General features: G+C 34.9%; 2 protein-coding genes across 2 annotated transcripts in view; both read left to right on the top strand.

Annotated features, from left to right (window-relative positions):
* The window catches only part of LOC145667861 (serine protease inhibitor dipetalogastin-like), a 39669-nt gene extending 29017 nt beyond the window's left edge, over window positions 1–10652 (top strand). The window contains exons 3-6 of the mRNA XM_081735294.1: window positions 3232–3390; window positions 6755–6895; window positions 8546–8716; window positions 10423–10652. Of these exons, the coding sequence (XP_081591420.1) occupies window positions 3232–3390; window positions 6755–6895; window positions 8546–8716; window positions 10423–10652 (701 nt within the window). The remainder of the gene's footprint in view (window positions 1–3231; window positions 3391–6754; window positions 6896–8545; window positions 8717–10422) is intronic.
* A 132-nt stretch (window positions 10653–10784) lies between these two features.
* On the top strand, window positions 10785–18635 carry LOC145667434 (thrombin inhibitor rhodniin-like). Its single transcript, XM_081734914.1, has 3 exons — window positions 10785–10946; window positions 13848–14009; window positions 18517–18635. The coding sequence occupies exons 1-3, from the start codon at window positions 10871–10873 to the stop codon at window positions 18552–18554; spliced, it is 276 nt and encodes a 91-aa protein (XP_081591040.1). The 5' UTR covers window positions 10785–10870; the 3' UTR covers window positions 18555–18635.
* The last annotated feature ends 1908 nt before the right edge of the window (window positions 18636–20543 follow it).

The raw sequence follows: 20543 nt of genomic DNA, 5'->3' as shown, positions 1-20543 counted from the left end.
ACCCGTTATTTACTATAAACGAGAACGGATTTTTGAATTAATTATAACTAATCGAGCAATACATTAAGTGATTTTGCAGAGGGCAGGACTCACCCGGAAATTTCCGGGTATCCAGTCCGCCTCTGCACATGCAGCACAAAGTGGAAATAATATTTTTTGTTGGTGCGAAATGGGATGACAGGGTTAAAAAAAAATGACGGCGGCGATATACCAGTATTTAATTTGTTAGTTCATTTATTCCTTCACTTCCAAGCATTTCTGGGTCTCCCTCTAGATAAATTCGTGAGAGCCCTACCGGATATCATCTGCACTTATTAATAAATGGATAATTAGAAATAATGTCGAGATATCGAATTTCTTCATCTTCTTTTTCTTCCGCTACATGATACAATTTAATGGCATTGACACATCCTCCATAGAAACTATCTTGTGGATTAAATGGTATCTTATTAGTATAGGAATTTGTGTTCAAAAAAGACACGAGTGCCGCATTAAATTTTAAAAGTTGACGAAATTCACAGTCCCACATTTCGTATACTTTGATGCCCATAGATGGTAATAGTTTCATTTTACACTGCCTATGGTTAAACGTCAAAACCGGAAAAATAACAATTTGGAATTCATAAATAAGATGTTCTTCTTTCATCTTAATGTCTCGATAAAATCCGCTCAATTGAACACAACCAACAAAAATTTCTTATTCTCAAGCAGCATGTATAATTCGATCCTTCTGTTTTCTCCAGAAGGCAAGCTATTGTAGTGTAATACATGCACTAGGGAGGATCCAGGAGGCGATTCCCCCCCCCCCCCAAAGAAGAGGAAACTTTCTTATTTCATGTATAAATAAAACCCATCTTAGAGATTGGAGCTCTTAAAAGTAGCTCAAAGTAGCAGTATTACAACCCACCGCCCCCAACAAGTTTGTCCTGGATCCGCCCCTGAATACATGATTGGTTATTTCGATATCGGTATACTCTTGCAGAAAGCATGCGATCGCATTTGGCTCTAACAAATCGTGTCATTAAAAAATCGAGATAGTACATAATGTAAAGTGTTTATAATGCATGTCAAATCAAAGCTACTTTTTTAACAATAGACTCAAGTAATAATAAAATAATTTTGGTGTCTGTCTGTGATAAGCTTTCCGAATAGAAAGCAATGACGTGGAAATAGAAAATTTTGAACACAGACACATCTTCACCAAAACTAATAGTGTACGAAGCTATTTTTTCGATTTTTAACTCGAGAGGAGTTGGGAATCAATGAGCTACTGTTGGAAATTGAACTCGGGTCTCCGACATTAAAGGTCCATATACTAACCATATAGGCACGAGTAAACTCCTGACCGACATTACATAGGTAATTTTGAGTTTAGCCTCCCGTTCAGCAGCAAGGCTGTATGAGACGTGAACCTACTGATTAACGTGGAATCCAAAGTACATAAGATTCCTCCGGGAATTGAACCCGGGTCTCCCACGATAAACGCTCGTGCGCTAGCCGCTTAGCCACGAAGGAGCTCTAGACGGATATTAGTGTCAAATCCACAATTTTCGGAGTTGCTAAGACGAATAGAGACACTTCCGACTCCGTTGAAGTTGAACCCCCATTGCCATGGGTGGGAGTAAAATGATCGATAATGGTGTCAAATCCAGTTTTTTTTTTTTTTCGAATCGCTAAGCTGATTGGTAACACTCCGATGACATTTAAGAGCAACTTGAGCCAAGAAGGGACACGTCAGAATTTGAGAATTGCCAGGGGTAACACCAAAGGCATTGCTCCTTGTCATTTATTCATTCCACTCTGTATTGAGAAGACAATATCATAGGTATTGAATGTTGTTATTTATTTATTTATTTTACTGATATTAACAGGACACCATCGAAGGCATTCTTCTTCCTTATTTATTTATTTTATCCATTTCTTTACTTTCAAATATGAAATATTTTATAAACCTTATCTTCCCGTGTGAAAAACGGGTATTTCATCTAATACTGTATTATATACATATATATAAACATGTTTGTGTGTGTACATGACTGCTTGTTTATGTGTGTTTGTGTGTCTTTTATCACGTAGAAAGGAGTCATGCCATCTTCGTCATAGATATTCTACCATTATTGGCAGATCACTTGCTGCAACTGAGAAACTTCCATCTTCCACGGTGTTCCGCCAACCTCTTTGTCTTCACGTACGATTTTTCTGTTTTAATATTGTCCATTAATTGTAGTCACCTTCGACTCTTGCCACCATAGTCTTTAACACGTCCCTCATGATACAGTTTCTTCTTAGTCAATGCCCAACCAGTTTATCTTCCTCTTTTTAATCATATCTAAAATTGTTCTTTTCTCCTCCACTATTTCTAACACCTTCTTATTCGTTTTCCGTTCGACCTAGCTAATTCTCTCCATTCTTCTCCAATCCCACGATTCGAAAGCTTCCAGTTGTTTCTCATCATTTTTGCTTAATGTCCATGTTTCTGACTTATACAGTATAATACTCCACACGAAGCATTCTATAAGTCTTTTTCTTAATACTTTATTCAAGGTCCTACTCTTTTCTTCCTCCTAAAGGCTTCTTTCGCCACTACTATCCTTGCATTTATTTCACGTTCACACTTCATATCATCACTAATAATACTACCCAGGTATGGAAAACTAGTCACTTGTTCTATTTTCTCCCCTCCTACTTCTATATTTGACACTGATAGCTTCGTTCCAATTACCATGGCTTGCGAAATTCTGACATTTATTGTCATTCCGAATTTTTCATAGCCCTTCCTCACGTTTTCTAACATCTTCTTCAGATTCTGGGACAAGTGCCATATCATCTGCAAACCATATGCATCTAATCACTCCAGAGTCATGAAAATTTGAGCACAAATAAATTTTAACTATATCTAATCATGTACAAAGTCGTTTTTTTCGATTTTCAACTCGAGGATTATTGGATATTCAAAAAAAATATACTACCTCTGAAGTTCCTCAAGTTAGATAACCCACACTACTCTTCTGTCTTGCAGGGTTGCTCATTGTTCAGGCTCATAAGCTACTAAAATAATATTTAGCTCTAGCCACTCCTACTTCCTCTAAATGTTGAAATCATTGTTAGATCTAAATATAGTCTTCATATGTATCGCACATCCTTTTGTCTAGAATAATGATTTAAGAACGTAACAGTAAGAAACTAAAAAGAACTCAAGGTCTTAATTAAATTTATAATCTTCATTTCCAGATTCCGGTGACTCAATAACTGATGGTGCTTGTGAAGATAACCCAGAATTTGACCCATGTGAACTAGAAAACGCTTACTGGGGAGAAATGTGCGGAAGTGACAATGCAACATATAGAAATAGGTGGCACGCACAGTGCACGGCTAAGAAACAAAATGTCAGTAAGTATATCTAGTCTTATCTTGAAGTTTGATCTTCAGTCTTTATTATAACTTTCATAGTTTCTGTTGCCACTTATTTTACACTGGCCGGGAGACAAAAAAAAAAAAATCAAGATGAGCCATCACCAAATTTGGTAAGAGTGTAGAGGATCAAAGGTTAGGAACCAAGTTCCGTTTTAAGCCCTCTATTCAAATCTAAAGTGGTAGAAATTTACCGTTTCCATTTTTAACATTGATTGGGTAGTAGAGCTAAAACGGTAATACATAAGAAGGCACTGTTTTCTCCAATCGAGTAAGCGTCCCAAAAATACATCCATCCTTAATTCTCTACTAAAACCGTTAATGGTTGAAATCCACTACAAGTACCGGTTTCAATCTTCACCTACATAGTGCAAACATACTAACAGATAGCGAAAAGTGGATTCGTGAAATTGATCTAGCATTCTAAGAAATATGCTATTTTCTCTCCTAACCAACAATCAAACAGAAAGTGGTATAAATCAACTACTTCCGGTTTTAACGTTAATTGCCAAAAACCATAATACGTAAGTAAATGGCAAGAAGCAATTTTCTGGAATCAATTAAGCATTCACTGTAATATCTTTACTAAAACTTGCTATCGACAGCGAGATGCTCGTCAAAGCAAGAAAATTCAAACGTTTACTTTATTAGTTTCTCTCATCCAATTTAGATAAAATGAGCACAAGTTTGCAACATTGAAACTCTGTTATCTTTACTTTCGACTCACAGGCACTAAAAGTTAGTTTTGTCTTCGTATGTGTGTGTTCTTCTCTTATTTATTTATTTAACAGATTCGTAGCTGGGGTGCTGGCAAAACATGCAATCTCTTCTTCACTACGTTTTTAAAGAAATACAATCCACAAGCAGTTAAACACTGAATTCCTCTCCTTTTGGCATGTAAAAGATTAGTGCTACTTACAATTTCCTTTCAAGTTGTGGTCCGTGGCGATGACTTATCCTTCCATGTTATGTAGCCAATCAATCCTCAAACGACTTTATGAACCTCTGATGAAATACTGCACGCTGTTTAACTAAACGATGTTTTAAACTTCAGAAATATTTAGTATTCAAAATTGTGCCCTTCACTTGCCGTAGCTTGCTATGTACTTAGCGAACAGAAATATGAAATGGCCTCCACATTAAAACAACACTAAACCAAAATAACTTATGCACTTTTGCCAATAGTCTTTTGTCGGGTCGCTTTTCGTGGTATACACTTGGTTAACTTTCCCCCGACTAAATTGCGTCTTCTCTGGTCAAGATGCGTCACCTGACCATCAAATCACCTGCTCAATGTAAAAGTGTCCACTATTGGTTGGTCATCGGAAATCGTCTAATCAAGTTTAGATGTCTTTTGGGCAACTGGAGGTGACTCGTCATTTTTCGCCCCCGGGAGAAACTATTAAGAAATTGGCTCTCGCCAGCGCTTTGGACAAAGACAAACGTTGCCGTGAAGGACTGTACAGCATCGCACACAGTGTTACTTCAACACTAGAACACAGTAACGGTATGGATTGTATGCGTCGAATGGCGTTTGCTGCACATTGGTATGACACTATGACTTTGGGTTGCCATCCATTGACACATAATTACAAACGCTACAAACTACAACGAGGTTACGCTATTAGAGTGCTGAGTGGCATTCAGTCATATTTTCAGGCGAGTCTCACTACATTGTTGGCAGCATACAAAGTAAACACTGTTGTGATTATCACAATATGATACTATACATTGCAGAACGTCATATCATGGTAATGGCTACAATTTGTGATCTCAGCTGCTGTGTATTGAGCAAGAATATTAGGGAACTTATAGTGGATAAAACATACCCTTAGTTCAGGTAACACTGCACGTCGTATTTTAACAGGACAATACACAGTGAATATACGTATCATGGAATATGTAACCTTCTTCAATGAACGAAAAATATCACGTTTCCGTGACATGCTCGGTCTCCTGATATAGCTGTCACTGCTAAAGCCTTCTTTCTCTAGATATCTGTGCTGATGTCTTGTGGATTCGCAAACGTACATCTTTTAAGAAACACATCCAAGTTATGTTGGCTTGCAGACACTATATAAGAGGATCTAATTGCATTAAGTGGAGTCTCTTAACACTATACTGATTTATCAAAATTAAGAATATTGGACTGTTTTGAAATTATAGCAATTTCTGTATGGTCAAATAACAAGCAGAAGTATGTAGTGTAATTTTTACTCCACCCGCACATGTCTTTGTTGATGTTCCAATTTGACCATTCTGCCTTCCATTGTAACGTACTGCAAGGTATCATGTTATAAATTGTTTATTCTTAGTAAACATAATTATTACATCGTCTTTTATGACAAATCTTTATAAGTGTTACAGGCCTAAGAGTTTTCGTTTTATCTATCTACCCTTTATGTGAACGTAAAGCATTCTCAAATATGTGGATTACATTTCTTCTAGATTCTCATGTACAGTACATTGTTAGTACATTTTTCGTGCCGCAACAGCAAAGTTCTCAGGCCGTTCTCCCATTCCGCATACACGTATATATGAAATATTAAGATACATGGAACATTGTGTTCTCTTCTTCACAAAAATTGAATCGGTCATTGTTAAAAGGGAATATGTGCAGTGTATTTAAAAGGAAGCATACTCCTTTTAACAGTGACCAGTTCAATTCTTAATTAACCAACAAGAATGATATGTATTCAAGTTACTTTCTCATTCTTTGTCAAATAAGATGTATCATATTGGGTCTAAACTACGATGCTATACGATGGTGTTTAAGAATGACAATGATCAACCTAACAGCAAACAAATGTTCATTCTGATACGTCTATCACCTGTCAATGTCCCATATTTCTGAGGAATATTAGGAATGAAGAAGAAAGGTCTTTTCGTTCATATGGCGCCCAATACAGTGTACTTCGATATTTCTGCTATTATAAAGGTTACATCACTCTGACTTTCAGCATTTCATATGTGATGTAAGTCTCTTGTGTGTAAGAAGCATCTTAATTAATGTTATCTGAATGTCTGTTTCTTTGTATGTGCCTAATCGAAAATATTGTAAGTACTCTACAAAAATCTGCAAAAATGACTACAGTACATTGAAAATTGATTGCCTCTTCCTATCAGTAATATTTTTCTAATATTTATAGCAATGTATAGGCAATGTTGTAGTCTTCTTTGAACAGATATCCTTGTTTATGTCTTTTTTAACATCTTTCTAAAAAAAACATAATTAATATTATATTCTTTTTTCAATAGATGTTTCTGTGCTTCAATTCTTAACGTTCCAATTATTATCTTTTGCAATGCTATGATCTTTAATTAATTTTTATTAAAATTTCAGATATTGAAATTGTTGGAGAAGGCAAATGCAATATAACTTGTCCATATTCTGTTCTATTTGAACCTGTGTGTACAAAAGAAGAAAATTTGTTTGGAAATGCAGAAGCTCTTGAATGCCGAAAGATTCGAGAGCCTTATAAAGGTAAATAGTGTCATAATAATCTTATTTATACACAATTTGTGTGTTGACTCCTTACATATCATTTTTATATTTAGCAAATATTAGTAGATGAAAGTTAACTTTTAAAGTGCCTCGAATTTGCATACTGATAACATATTACAGGACTTTCTTGAGTGTATCAAAATTCAATAGGTTTTCAAATTCAATTTTATATATGGAGCGTTCAAAGCAGAAGGGAATCAAATACAATCATCTAAATTACAGTGAAAAGAAATATAAAATTGTATGGTTCAGTTAAGTACATGGCAAAAGTAACGCTGCTTTTACATTATGAAAGTTATTAACAATATCTCGAGATACATTATTTAAGCTCTGAACGAAATTTCAAATACAGCTATTAAAAGATTAAATATGTCCAAAATTACCCCAAGTTGATTCCTTTGTGTACCAAATGGAAAACTTTGCTTATTTTTGTTATAACTTTACTGTTTTCTAAAGGATCGAAAATATGAATCCGTGATTGAAATGGAGGGTTTTATAATTAGTGCATATCTTGTTTCATATTAAACTGAAATACACACTGGTTATTAAACTTATAAGATAAACATGCATTAAGCATTAATTTAGACCAAAACGGTAAAATACATGTTACCTGTAAAATTGAAACAGACTAGTAAATTCTCGTATTAAAGGAAAGATAGTCCTTCATTGCATTTAAAGCAAATCTTTATTTAACGTAAAGCAAAGAAATTTATTGCAAGTATCTTGGCCATACAGAATGTACTTACACCATAGTTATTAAGCCGTATCATCATTTATTTTCTCATGTTTCTATATAATGTACTATATAATAACAGTTTTTGTTCTTTATACTTTTGTTCCAAATAACTATTAGATAATTTTTTGGTGAAAGTTGGAATTTATTCAACCCAATTTTGATAGTTTATATCTTAGAAACTAAAGGGTTGCACTTTATAACATATCATATACTTATTAAGTTCGTATACTGTACTTGTGATTACTTTGTTAAAAAGAAGAAACAAGTGAAGGTGTAAAACTCTTGAGTGTTAACCTGAAACAATGAATGTACTATCATGACAGCCATCTTGAAATTCGTCATCTTGGATTCGGATCCATAATATTTAATCATGTGACACGTTTTGGGATGTCTTTCACTTTAAAAGACGTCTGATATTATTTCCAAGTTATCTTTGATCATTTAATATTTATTCTTCACAATATATGTTTAATACCTTTCAATTGTCTTTCAAACTTAAAAGATATATTTTTTCTCATATTGTATATTGTATATTGGTTACTGTAGTCTAATATGGAATCATTTTAGGTGGTGAGACTCAAAAACACTCGCTAATCAAAAAATAAGGATGACCCTAATATATATAAAGTCTTATGCTTAGTTTTCGAGAAAATCAAGAAAAACATTTTTTTGTCTCTAGATAACATGTCATTCGATATTTCCAGTTCAGCAGTTGATCTGAGGCATCCTTTTTTTTTCTGTTAATATATAATTCTTTTTACCTAGTATACTGTAAATGAAAAATACACACTATTAACTACCAGATCGTGTTTATTGTCACTTGATATCGTCTAATAGTGATGTACATACAGCTCTGTATTAGTTGTAAATAAACTTTATTGTTGTATTTCTAGAGTTCACTGTAGTATCATTGGACCAATGTTGGGGAATGGAATATAGACATACAGAAGGTTGCGTCAAGAGAACTTCACATTACTACTATGATGAAGATGGAGTTTGTGCTTCCAATGGGATAACCTATTCTACAGCTTACGACGTCAAATGCCTTAAACAGAGAAATAATGGTAATTGATGTATTATTTTAACTTCCATAGTATTATCTAATTAATGTTTAAACTGTAGTTAAAGGAATTAACTGGTTCATATTAACTGATTCAAACTGGTTCATATCAAAGTATTTCACTTTGATATTTTTTTCAGTCCATATTGAAATATATTTGGAGTAATTGTATATAAACTAAATAGAAGAATGAGAAGCTAAATATAAATTGAGAAATTACAATAATCTCTTTACTGGAAAGCTAGTAGTTAGGCTTAAATTTTTAAGAACTGAAAAGTTTTAAAAAGACTTTTGGCTTAAATTTAGAGATGCCTTTCCAGTTTGAAACTTACAGGAAAACAGTTAAAACATTTTTAAAAAAATCTTAGGCTACGTTAGGTTTGGTTATTTTTGGCTTGGTTAGGTTACCCCGGTAAGACTTCAGTCAGACTAGAACAGGACTGGAACAGGTTCTCATAGAAGCTTCAATTATCACTGAAATTCAATAATCCGTGGTTCTCGTAAAAAAATATATATATAATAGATTCTCTTCATTATTGTTATATAATTCTTTAAAATTCAATGTGGAAGTGTCATATTCAACGCACCAATTCGCCATCCTATACGACTGCCATGCTGCTGAATCATCTAAACTGTCCGCGTCTTGCGAATAGTACCCATTTCTACACATTTTTTCTCATGTTAAACATAACTTTACTGTCAAATTTACACACCTAAACATCACATAAGAACTCCAAATAATCATTTCTTATGTCATTTCTCTTGTAAATTTTCATAAATTTTATAAAACACGTAGGGGCAACTCAAAACAACCCAGATTTTCTGCAAATGAATACAACATTTCTCCCTTAATGATTCATTAATATCTTTAATATTATTGGAGCATTGAGTATAATCCATAATGATTTGTGGAACACCTTCTGGAGCAGCTGGAGTTGTCTGAAAGTTTTTTTTTAAAAGAAAGTAATATTATTAAAATTGGAAAAGTATACTTTATCGTTACTGTATATGTACTTGCCATAAAGTGCAGAAACAACATAAACACTTCTAATAGATTTCCATCAAAACAATGATGTTAAATATTCCTGAAATTATTCCATCTTAGATAACCGACAACCTTCTACTTTCTCGGACATGAATATGTACTTTTCCTAATGACTTTATAACAAAACATGATATATCAAACATGCTATAACATTTATATTTATTTTCTTCGTATGCATTTTGCCACAAAGTCCCACTTATCTACACTGATTTTATTTCCGGAGATCCCTTTATGAGGAGCATATGTGGGTCATTTCTGACTGATACATATCGCCAAGTCACTGACATCCACGTTAAACATCCCAATCAATCAAACTGACTTTTCTAAACTATCTTTTCTCGTAATAGAAACTTGTTTCTTACTTTATCGATGTTGGCATCTCTTTTCAGCACCAGAGTTATACGAAATGTGAACCTACAATTTAACGTGGAGTCTCAACCACTGTAATACCTTCAAAATTTCACCACCGGGAATCTAAGTCGGGCCAACATGCAACATAGGTGCGCACTAGTCACTAGACCAGTGGGCGGGTAGCAAAAATTTACTACGAGATTAGGATTGCAAATGACCATCAACAGTTTCAACTTGAACGAGTTTAATTCAGCCTGATTTCTTGCGCAAACGCACTAATTTATTTCTTAAATTGTTTTATTTTCTTTGTCTAGATCTTCGCGTCCTTCACCGAGGGCCATGCACTCTAGACGACATAAAAGCAGCAATGGATCATGATATGATATGTTTGTTTGCAAACAATTTACCATTATGTGATCCAGTGTGCCTGTCTGATGGAACAAACTACACCAACGCATATGAATTAGGATGCACTATTGGTTCTAATGAAGGTAAGTCAACTAGCTTCCACATGTGTGTACATAGGGAGAAAGGGAAGATATAATATCATGCTCATTAATCTTTGCCATTAATACAAATGTTTCTGTCATATATGTTTTGTGATTTCGAAATTCGGTATTTGAAAAAAATTAAAAAATGATAAAAGTAATATTTTGTTTTAACTTTTCAGATTCTTCTGAAGTAACTTATACAAAGTGTGAAACTGGAGAGTATGATCCCTGCTCTTCTGATTCTGATGATTCTAACACCTACCAATTTACGATGTGTGCTTCCAATGGGGTCACATATACTAGCTGGAAAGAATTTGAATGTGCTAAGAGGAATAGTGATGATGAACGTAAGTGTTTGTGATAAAACCCTGTCCTTGGTGGACACGTGACAAAATTACGCACAACGTAAGATTTTTGTTCCACTTATCCAAATTTGAGAATTATCCTTTTCAAACTGTTTTCCAACTATATTCTAGTTTGTAGTGTGTCCGTTTCTTTACTATTATTCCCACGTAACTAAGCAAGTCTGATTCTAGCTTTCACTTAGCTTTCACTATATAAGTATATAAGGCCATTTTATCCTTATAATAACAATAACAATTGCACCCGTCTACCCTACATTGTAAAACCGCTTTTCAAAAACTGATAATGTTCAATATGATGGGCCTGATGATGAACAATTGCACGACAACGGAGTTTTCATTTAAGAAGTCTTTTATTCAACACAACGTGATCCAGTTTAGCCACTCGTTCTTGCACTCTCTAGAGTTCCTCAAGTATTGTGGCTCGACGTTTTGTGATGTTCTGTTTTAATAGAATGAAAAGTCCATGTGTGATGCATCTGCCAATTAAATATGGACTTGATATCTCTCTCCTGTTTCATACAAGCACTGAAGACCACTTGAGATGTGACTGTTGGCGAACTTCTGTCGAATGATCCGATTAACGGATGCTGTTGATCATCGGACATATACTGTTATTTCACGTTGCGATGGTGGATATTCTCTGGTTAAATATTGCATATTTTAGCAATGACGTTTCGACTGCGTTTCGGAGTAGGTTATTTCTGCTTTTGACTAGATGTGTTCTTCCAGGGTTGATCCACATTGTAACGAATTGTTGGCATGTATTCCCTTATATCAGATACTTAAACCTTTGCACTTACACTATTTTTCAATGTGGTTCTACCTATAGCCCTCGAAAAATACTACTATGTAGCCCTTCCAAACTGGATGCGTTTTTGAAATGCAGAAATCCTTACATTCTCCCAGCTTGTAGATAACTGTCTGCTTCACATATGACGTGTACGTTATTCCACTCGAGCATCTTTGGGGTAACTCCTGCAAATTACTACCGTAAGGATCAAACGACCTTCTGTAAAAGTTAGCAGACAGCTTCACGTGACAAGCTTGTTTGGTCGAGTCAAATGTGAATCAGTATCCTAGTTTTTTCACAATGAAATTGCTATATTTTAAGGTTTTGTAATAGTGCCACACAATTCTCTGCTTGCTGACTGGTGAAAGTCTTGAATATACTTACTGCTGAAAGCTCATTAACTTAGATAAAGAAAACAGTTGCTCTGAGTACTGTTTTTCTCATGTGATCAGCTACATCCATACTTACTGTTTCAAAGTCACAAACGTACATTTTTTTTATTTCTTAAAGCACAATAGCCATTTTGTAGGTAATCGGAGGGGCTTTCACTCTCCGTTCGGGTAAGAGATTTTGTAATTTATTGAAAAATATTAAATTAGGTAGTCTAGGAGATTAATTTATTTTAAAACTTTGTATTACCTAAATCTTGGGTGATTCAATGATACATTTTTTGTTCGACAACCCAAATATTTTATTCAATACTAAAACAAATGCAGTGCTATCAGAATCAGCTATACTGTGCCAAAAGAATATGTTAAAAGTGTATTTGCATGTCATTGTCTCGTGCACCATTAACGCTACCATGTCACACGTCCAGTTGGGAAAACTTACATATAAATTTATCTTCCAGCACGATGGACCACTATTTCACTTTGCTCGTAATGTTTCGCATGTTGTGAGTGTTCTTTCGGAGATCATTACGGTGGATTCAGATAACACTGCACTTGTTGTTGAACTGAATAAACTATTCAAATTTGCAAAAAGTGTACTGATATCATTCAACAATCCACGTGCCATAACTCCTGCACAGCACCGCAACATTTTTTGACTAAGACCCTGTACTTATAAGCAGTGAGAATAGCTTGTATATGCAATCTTCAAGATTTGCCGAATAATTTCTTATCGGTATTAAAAAATGAAAATGAAATATCTCAATTTTTCGTCCCATGCTTATGCTGTACGCTAAAGGAGATGACGAGAATGAATGAAATGGTGGAATGAAGAATATAGAAAGAAACGGAAGAACTCTGAGAAAAACCACACACACAATGTTTGTCCTATAAAAAGTCCCCCTTGGGTCGAGCTGGAATCGAACCAAGGAACGTAAGAACCCACGCACCAGAAATGAGCATTCTACCACAGAACCACTGTGGTCCCATAATCTATGATTAGTGGCAAGAAATGTCCAGGGAGAGTTAGGCGAAAAGTTACTGTGTTGAAACAACATGCAGTATTTCGTTTATAGCTGAGTACATTTAGAGTGTAGTGAAAAGTGATTGGAATAGTGAGTGATATGATGCCTTGGAAATAGTAAGTGAAAGTGTCAGCTTTTCAGGGTCAGTTTCAAGAACTATATCATTACAGATAATTCGATCAATCGTCTGATTTTCAGTTTCAGTGAGTTAATGGAATTTGCAACAATAGAGTGCAGGTTGTGTGAAACATTACAGAATAACATATAATGTGTAAACCGAAAGAAAGACATAATGATAAAATGAATATGAACTGCAATAGACGCCGCTTGTAGCAGATTTTGCCGATATTTTTCAGAGCTTTCTCGTATTGTCACTAAAAGATGTCATCTACTTTATCAGGCGTGTTAACAATACCGATTCTAAGCCGAGAAGCAATTTTTGAGAAAAAAAATAAAAGAACATGGGGAAGTAGCTTTATTGTTTAAATATGGTAACAGTAAACCTATAAAAACTATTTTTATGCATACAACACACCACTGGTTTTGTAATCATGGAAAACGGCACAGTATTCACTAACCCTTATACATTTTGGTATACCTATAATAAAGAAATAAGTCAGCTACTTTTTTCTCATAAAATGCATATTCTATTAATCTGTATTTTTCCTTTATTTTTCAGTTTTTATTATTGATTACATTCAACCGTGCTCCAAGACCTATTCTCCTTGTAAAATGTTGGAAGAAGAGGAATATCGACAGCTAGCATCACCTGTCTGTGGAACGGATGGGGTCAGTTATTTAAACCGATTGGCTCTTCAATGTGCAGCAGAAAGCAATCCAGGTAAAAACACTGTTTATAAAACCAATAGATATTGTAAATATATTTTTATGTATTACCAAAGGAAGTGTCTATTCTTTGCACGAGTTGAACACTGTACAACCTAGATGCAGTAGACCCATTTGGGATGTATTATCTAAAGGATTTTTGAGATACTATATAAATTTTGAGCCCTCTTCCACTTCTCATGATAGATTTTAAGAATTCTAAACGGTAGTGGTTTCTTATAAAGAGTACTTGAAGGGGTAGATCATTTCAAATTTCTTGGAAGTATTTTGGCGAAGGTCGCGTACTGCACCAAAGAGATCAAGTCGAGAATCGCCATAGACAAACAAGCATTCAACAAGAAAAGATCACTCTTAACTAGCAGCCTTAATATTGGACTAAGGAAGAAATTAGTCAAATGCTACAATTGGAGCATTGAACTTTATGGTTCATAGACTTGGACATTACGAAAGTTAGAGAAGAAATATTTAGAGAACTTCGAAATGTAGTGTTAGAGGAAGATGGATAAGATAAAATCGACAGAAAGAGTAACAAACGAAGACGTTTTTAAACATATAGGAGAGAAGAGGACGTTTCTAGCCACCATCCTTCGTAGAAAGGCCAATTGAATTGGACACATCTTGAGAAGAAATTGTCGTCTTCATACTGTCATAGAGGGAAAGATGGAAGGAAAGCGAGGAATAGGAAGAAGAACACAAGTAATCGATGATTTGAAAAATAGAAGAAAATATTGGGAGTTAAAAGAGGAAGCTGATAATCGAGAAACATGGAAGAAACATTTCCAGACCTAAACTGATATTAAGCAGGAAAAAAACTCATTAGTTTCAGGACGTGCCACTTCCCTACAGTTACCTAGAAAATGTACCAAGTTAGAAGTATCAACAGCATCATTTCAGATTTTGTTTGAAGGAAGCAAATTTCTTCACCGACATAAGAGTTTCATTTTTTTTGTTAGTATATAAGTACACAATGAATTAAAATATAGCCTATGTATTTTTCGAACTCAGTTACAGCAATTGTCTCCCTATCATTCCCAAATGACGCCTCTGAGAAGTATGGTAAGCCAACAATGTGAATTTGTATAATAAAAATACAAACCGATAAATAGTAAAAGTGCACTTTGAGCAGAACAAGTGATTTTGTCATATCATGTGACATTGGAGGAATAGAATCATTATTATTTGCACGTAATAGATTAGGTTAGGTTAGGTATCGGTTCCTAAGAATATTCTGCTCAACGTGCACTTTTGCCTGATAAACTAGCTTTCAGCTTTAAAATTTTAGATGCAGTAAAACAATGTGTGCAAAAGTATGTTGATGATGCGTATTAAGTTTCTGAAGGAATTGATTGCATTCATTTACTCATGTCTAAAGACAAACAAAGGCTTCTTCTGATACTTAAAAGTTTTAAATATTTACTCAGATTAATTTGAATTAATCAGAATTTTGAATCTTGTAAGTTAACTAACAAGGGGCGTATGCGAACCGTGACAGCTAGATATTTATGAAAATTGGTACTCTGACTAATTCCCGATCGCTAATCATCGTGATGATAGCCACTAGGTACGGAAACGCCTTGTTTACCCGCTACGTATAACACATATATCAGGCAGTGACTGGATGAGGCTGTGCCGAGCTATACCCTAAAAACGCAGCAAAAAGGCAGAAAATTATAAATATGTGCAAGTAACCTGATACCTACGGGAAGGGGACACTTGACCAAGAACACGGCAGCATTGTCACACAAGCAGTGTTGCCATCCCAACACAAACTTATAGTTTTTCAAATGGAACGTATATCATTGTATGACGTTAAAACAATTGGAATAAAACGTGAAAGAAAATAAACAAACAATAGGTTATCAGTGTTTTCAAATAAGGGGGCTCATACAGAGAAATGAGCAAATGTACAATAACAACAAGACTGCGGAAGGAACAAATGTATAGTATTAAATAAATCACAGCATGCACAGCACCCAGTGACTAACGGGGCTTAATGCTTCATATCGAGTGTGTGGCTAGGGCGAGAAATATATGTAATTTGTCATACTATCTATAGTTTTTCTATTGTGTGCATTGGTGTATTATGTTAAAATATCTTACACCTGTTCATTACTATTAACCTGGATACAGTGTATGTTGTCTTAATCAATGTCTCACATGTTAATGTTTGCTATACTCTTGACTGACACCTATCACATTTCATTAATCTATGCGAATCGATTCGGTCGTACTTTCTTGTCACAGGTTTAGCTTTCTTGCCACAGCTTTTCTATACTCTTTCCAGGCTCTGCGCCGTCGTTTCTGTGGTTTGGAAGGCATGCAGGATTTTATACAGTGTTGCAACCCCGAGACAGTTTGCTTTATAGCTCTCGGGAACGGCTCTAGATATCGATGCCTCACAAACGCCATTGGAATTGCTGCGCTACATGGAAACTTCCTGTTTATATTTCCGCATTATGTCACATATGACTTCTTCTTTCTACGACTATTCTAACATATGCCCTTTTTTTGGGTGAATCCTCTATCAAAGCTGTTAGACAGTGGATGCTATGCATGCTGTGATTTACTCCTTACTGTACATTTGTTCCTTCCGCAGTCTTCTTGTTGTTATACATTTGTTTGTTTCTCTGTACGCACCCCATAATTTCTCAACTTTAGAGCCTCGTATCTCACTTATTTGACAAAACTGATAACTTAACGTTTGCTTATTTTCTTTCACGTTTTATGCCAATCGTTTTAATGCCATAAAATGGTATATGTTGTGTTTGAAAATCTATAAGTTTGTGTTGGAGTGGCAACACTGCTTGAGTGACACTATTTCTGTGTTCTTGATCACGTGTTCTCCTCCGGTAGGCTCAGGTAACCTGCAAACATTTTTAATTTTCTGCCTTTTTCCGGCTTTTCTGGAGTATAATTCGGCATACCCGGTCACTGCTTGGTATACCATGCGTAGCGGGTAAACAAGGCATTTCCGCACAGAGTGACTGTCACTACGATGACTAGCGATCCACAATTAGTCAGGATAACAATTTTCATAAATATCTAGATGTCACGAGATACATACGTCCCTTGTAAGAATTATGAATGATGGACGTGGTTAAAAATGCAGGTTATTCTTTGTTCTAACATCACTGAATTGATTCTAGTTATACTAGCAATTGTGTAATGTTGACCAGTTACGTTCAAATTACCTCGATTAATGTGTATGTGTATAGTGGGATAGAACCTGGTCGATTAAACCTTTCAATGAACACTCTGTTCATATAATTTAATTCTTGACAATTACCTGGTGGTATTACATTTTCCAACAGAAATATTTATTATCTTTAATTTTTATCGGTTTATGGTTCGATTCCCGGCAGAGTAGTTGGCTAGGATACCTCCTCACTTAAAACACTAGGTCCATCTCATAGTTTCGATGCTGAAAAGGAACGTTCAATCCAAATTATTTTTTTATTTTTCAATTCACGAACATGACATTACAAAACTGATCTCCGATGCTTATTAATACAATTTTTCTAAAAACCCACAAATTCAAGACGATATTACATATAATGGCAATTTTATACAATTAAGTAGAGTCAATAATCCTTAATCTTCGTGGCTGTACTCAAAAAGTAAGTGTTTATCTATAATCTAACTGTGGGACAGTAACGAAATGTAATAGCATGGTAAATTAATTACTTACCTAATAATGTAAACTATAAAGTTTATCTGACAAGTACGTATATTTGATGTTAAATCTGGAAAAGCTCTAAAAGCAAATTAATTCATTTTCCCTTGCAATGCATGGTTTGCCAGCTACGCATGACAGAAGTTTAGTTATAAGAATAAGATAAGCTTTAGTAGTTCTGAATAATACTTTTGCTTTGTAAAGAGTACAGCCATAATTCAGGAAGACAACCTTAATATTCCGACGTGTGATATATTTGTACTAATACATGCTTCTTTCAAAGACTGAATAGAGTTTGTACTAGAGGAATTTAAAATTGTTACATTATAATTTAGAACAAAACAAAGATTGTGCTGAATTAAATATAACTAACAAAAAGACAGAAAATATAACAGGGTAGACTTGTTCTCAGGTCTTCATAGTGCACTTCCTTTACTAAAGCCTGTGACAAACATCTTGGCATTTCAGCTAAACGAATAAAATGCAAGCTCTGGCGCGACGTTGCCAAGTGGTAAAGGGGTGTGGCTATGGCTAACCGTAAGCAGACAAACTAGGCTACAGCGCGATCAGGTGGCAGGAGATAGACGTGGATGTGTACAAAATACACGTGGCAATACCGCTGGCGTCTCATTTGATAGCAGCATTTAAAGGAAACTTGGAGCATCGCCTTCAAATGACAAGATGTTTGTCACGCCGTTTAAATAAATCTCTTAAGTGTAAGGACACATATTTTATATTTCTATATCACCACTTAACTCCTTTTCCTCAATATTTATAATGATTTGTCATAATAATTTTCTAATCGATATGTACAATAAATATTTTTCAGATTTGAAGAGACTCCACAATGGAGAATGTTTGGCTTAATTTTGGACGATGCCAAATCACACAGTCCTATAGCTATGATAGCCAACACCATGGTGACAACAGACGAACAAAGTACATTTTCGTTGCACATCAGTAAAATCTTTAGTTTAAGAAACTAATATTAAAGCACATTTAAAATATCAAAATGTTCATATATGTTACGTATGTTCATGTAAATAGATGTGTAAATATATATTAAATAAATTGAAATGATTAACCATTTAAATTGAATTTTATTGAATTACTTACAACAAACTGTATGTAGATCATTTTGCAACAAATCCGACGAACTTTCTAACTATAGTTTTACCCGCCTTCAAAAAAAGGAACCCTCTAACTCGGCACAAGTAATTTGTCCTGAAAAATTTCACAAGGCAAGGGGTAGTTTGTTTTTGGGAAGAAGCTTTTTGATGATTTTCGAATACGTCGCTGGTGATTTTGTCCATGTTTTATAAACAAATGTTCCATTAATTACCCTACAATCTGACGCAAACCATTTCTGGTAAAAAAAAACTCCAAAAAATTTTTGTTTATTCTTAGCAATGAGTATTTTATCCAATGATTTTCCCAAAAACTTCCCAGACGACTTCGTTCGTAATTTATAAATATTTCTCGTTACCAATGCTATAATATTGTGTAAGAGCTCCGTCGTGGCTAAGCAGTTAGCATACGAACCTTTGGCGTGGGAGACCCCGGTTCGATTCCCGGCGAGAGCTCATGTGGTTCGGATTCCACGTTATTCAGTAGGTCCACGTCTCATATAGCCTCGCTGCTGAAAGGGACGCTAAACTAAAATCAACTCAACTCAATATTGTGTAAGATGTTTCTCTTTTTAAAAAAGTCTATAAGGGAATTATTTACTCCGAGGGTGAGTATTAATCGTTCAATTTTCTCAAAAACGGCTCACAAGGAAACCGATTCAAGTATAACACGAAATTGTGGAGTTTATGCACAAACGAAGTGTTTTTGTGTACAATTAAACCCATTAGAGGGAAAAAAACCCTCGATCTCAACCGTTCCGGAGATATAGAGGAATAAGAGGAAGGTTGGTGCTATGACATTTTGCGAATTTTCGGCTATGATGAGAGCGAATATGTTTGAAAATTGCATTGAAACGTTAAGAAAGATGCACCACGGTGGAATAAAAGTAATGTTGAATGTTGAGGTAAGTGGCATAGCTTTTACCCGGGGCCCGAAAAAGAAGGAGCTTAAGGAATAACAAACGCTATTAACACGAAGAACAAAATTGTATGATATTACTTGCTAATATATCATGTCTTTAGTTCGTAGAAAATGAGAAAAGGTGATATGAAAATGTATTAATTACATTACCAAAGGAACAGAGACGTTATTGTGTGAATAAAAATACAATATTATATTCTGTGCAAAAGTGCTATAGAAAAAGAAATTAAATAATAAGAATCATAAATACATATTGTTGCAAACGTAAGTATGACAGTGGTAGTTGCGTGACATATATTAAAACGCAATGTATGGATCAATAAGCAAAAAGAGTATCTTCAACTTAAAAAACGAAAACCGGTACGCCTTGTATATCACATGCAGTTCCGAAAGGTTAATAATTGTAGAAATTGTAACTGTTTGGAAAGTTCGGGCGGCCACCATTTTTTACATTTTTCATCTTATTTGACTGATGATACTTTTATTCGATTCAGTGTACCAACAAACCTGAACATAGATACCTGACACGCCTATTTCAAGCAATAATGAAACTCCGGTATTTTCGCCTTCCCAGTCCAAAACATTTTTCTCCTAGATTTTTATTATGAACTCTTCGGTTTTGTAACCCTCATTACTAAGGCGAACTATTACTACAGTTTCCTGGGTGAAGGAATTATTCATTTATAAAAGACTCTTTTACTAGTACTAATGCTACATATTCAAAAAATTCGCAAAATATCGGAGCACAAGCCTTCCCCTTATTCTTCTATATCTCCGGAATGGTTGAGATCAAGGGTTTTCCCCTCT

The sequence above is a fragment of the Thermobia domestica genome, chromosome 13 (genome assembly GCF_964235325.1).
Source record: "Thermobia domestica chromosome 13, izTheDome1.hap1.1, whole genome shotgun sequence".
In the NCBI taxonomy this organism is placed as follows: Eukaryota; Metazoa; Arthropoda; class Insecta; order Zygentoma; family Lepismatidae; genus Thermobia; species Thermobia domestica.
The sequence above is the reverse complement of the archived record's forward strand: the minus strand, read 5'-3'. Positions and strand labels throughout refer to the sequence as shown.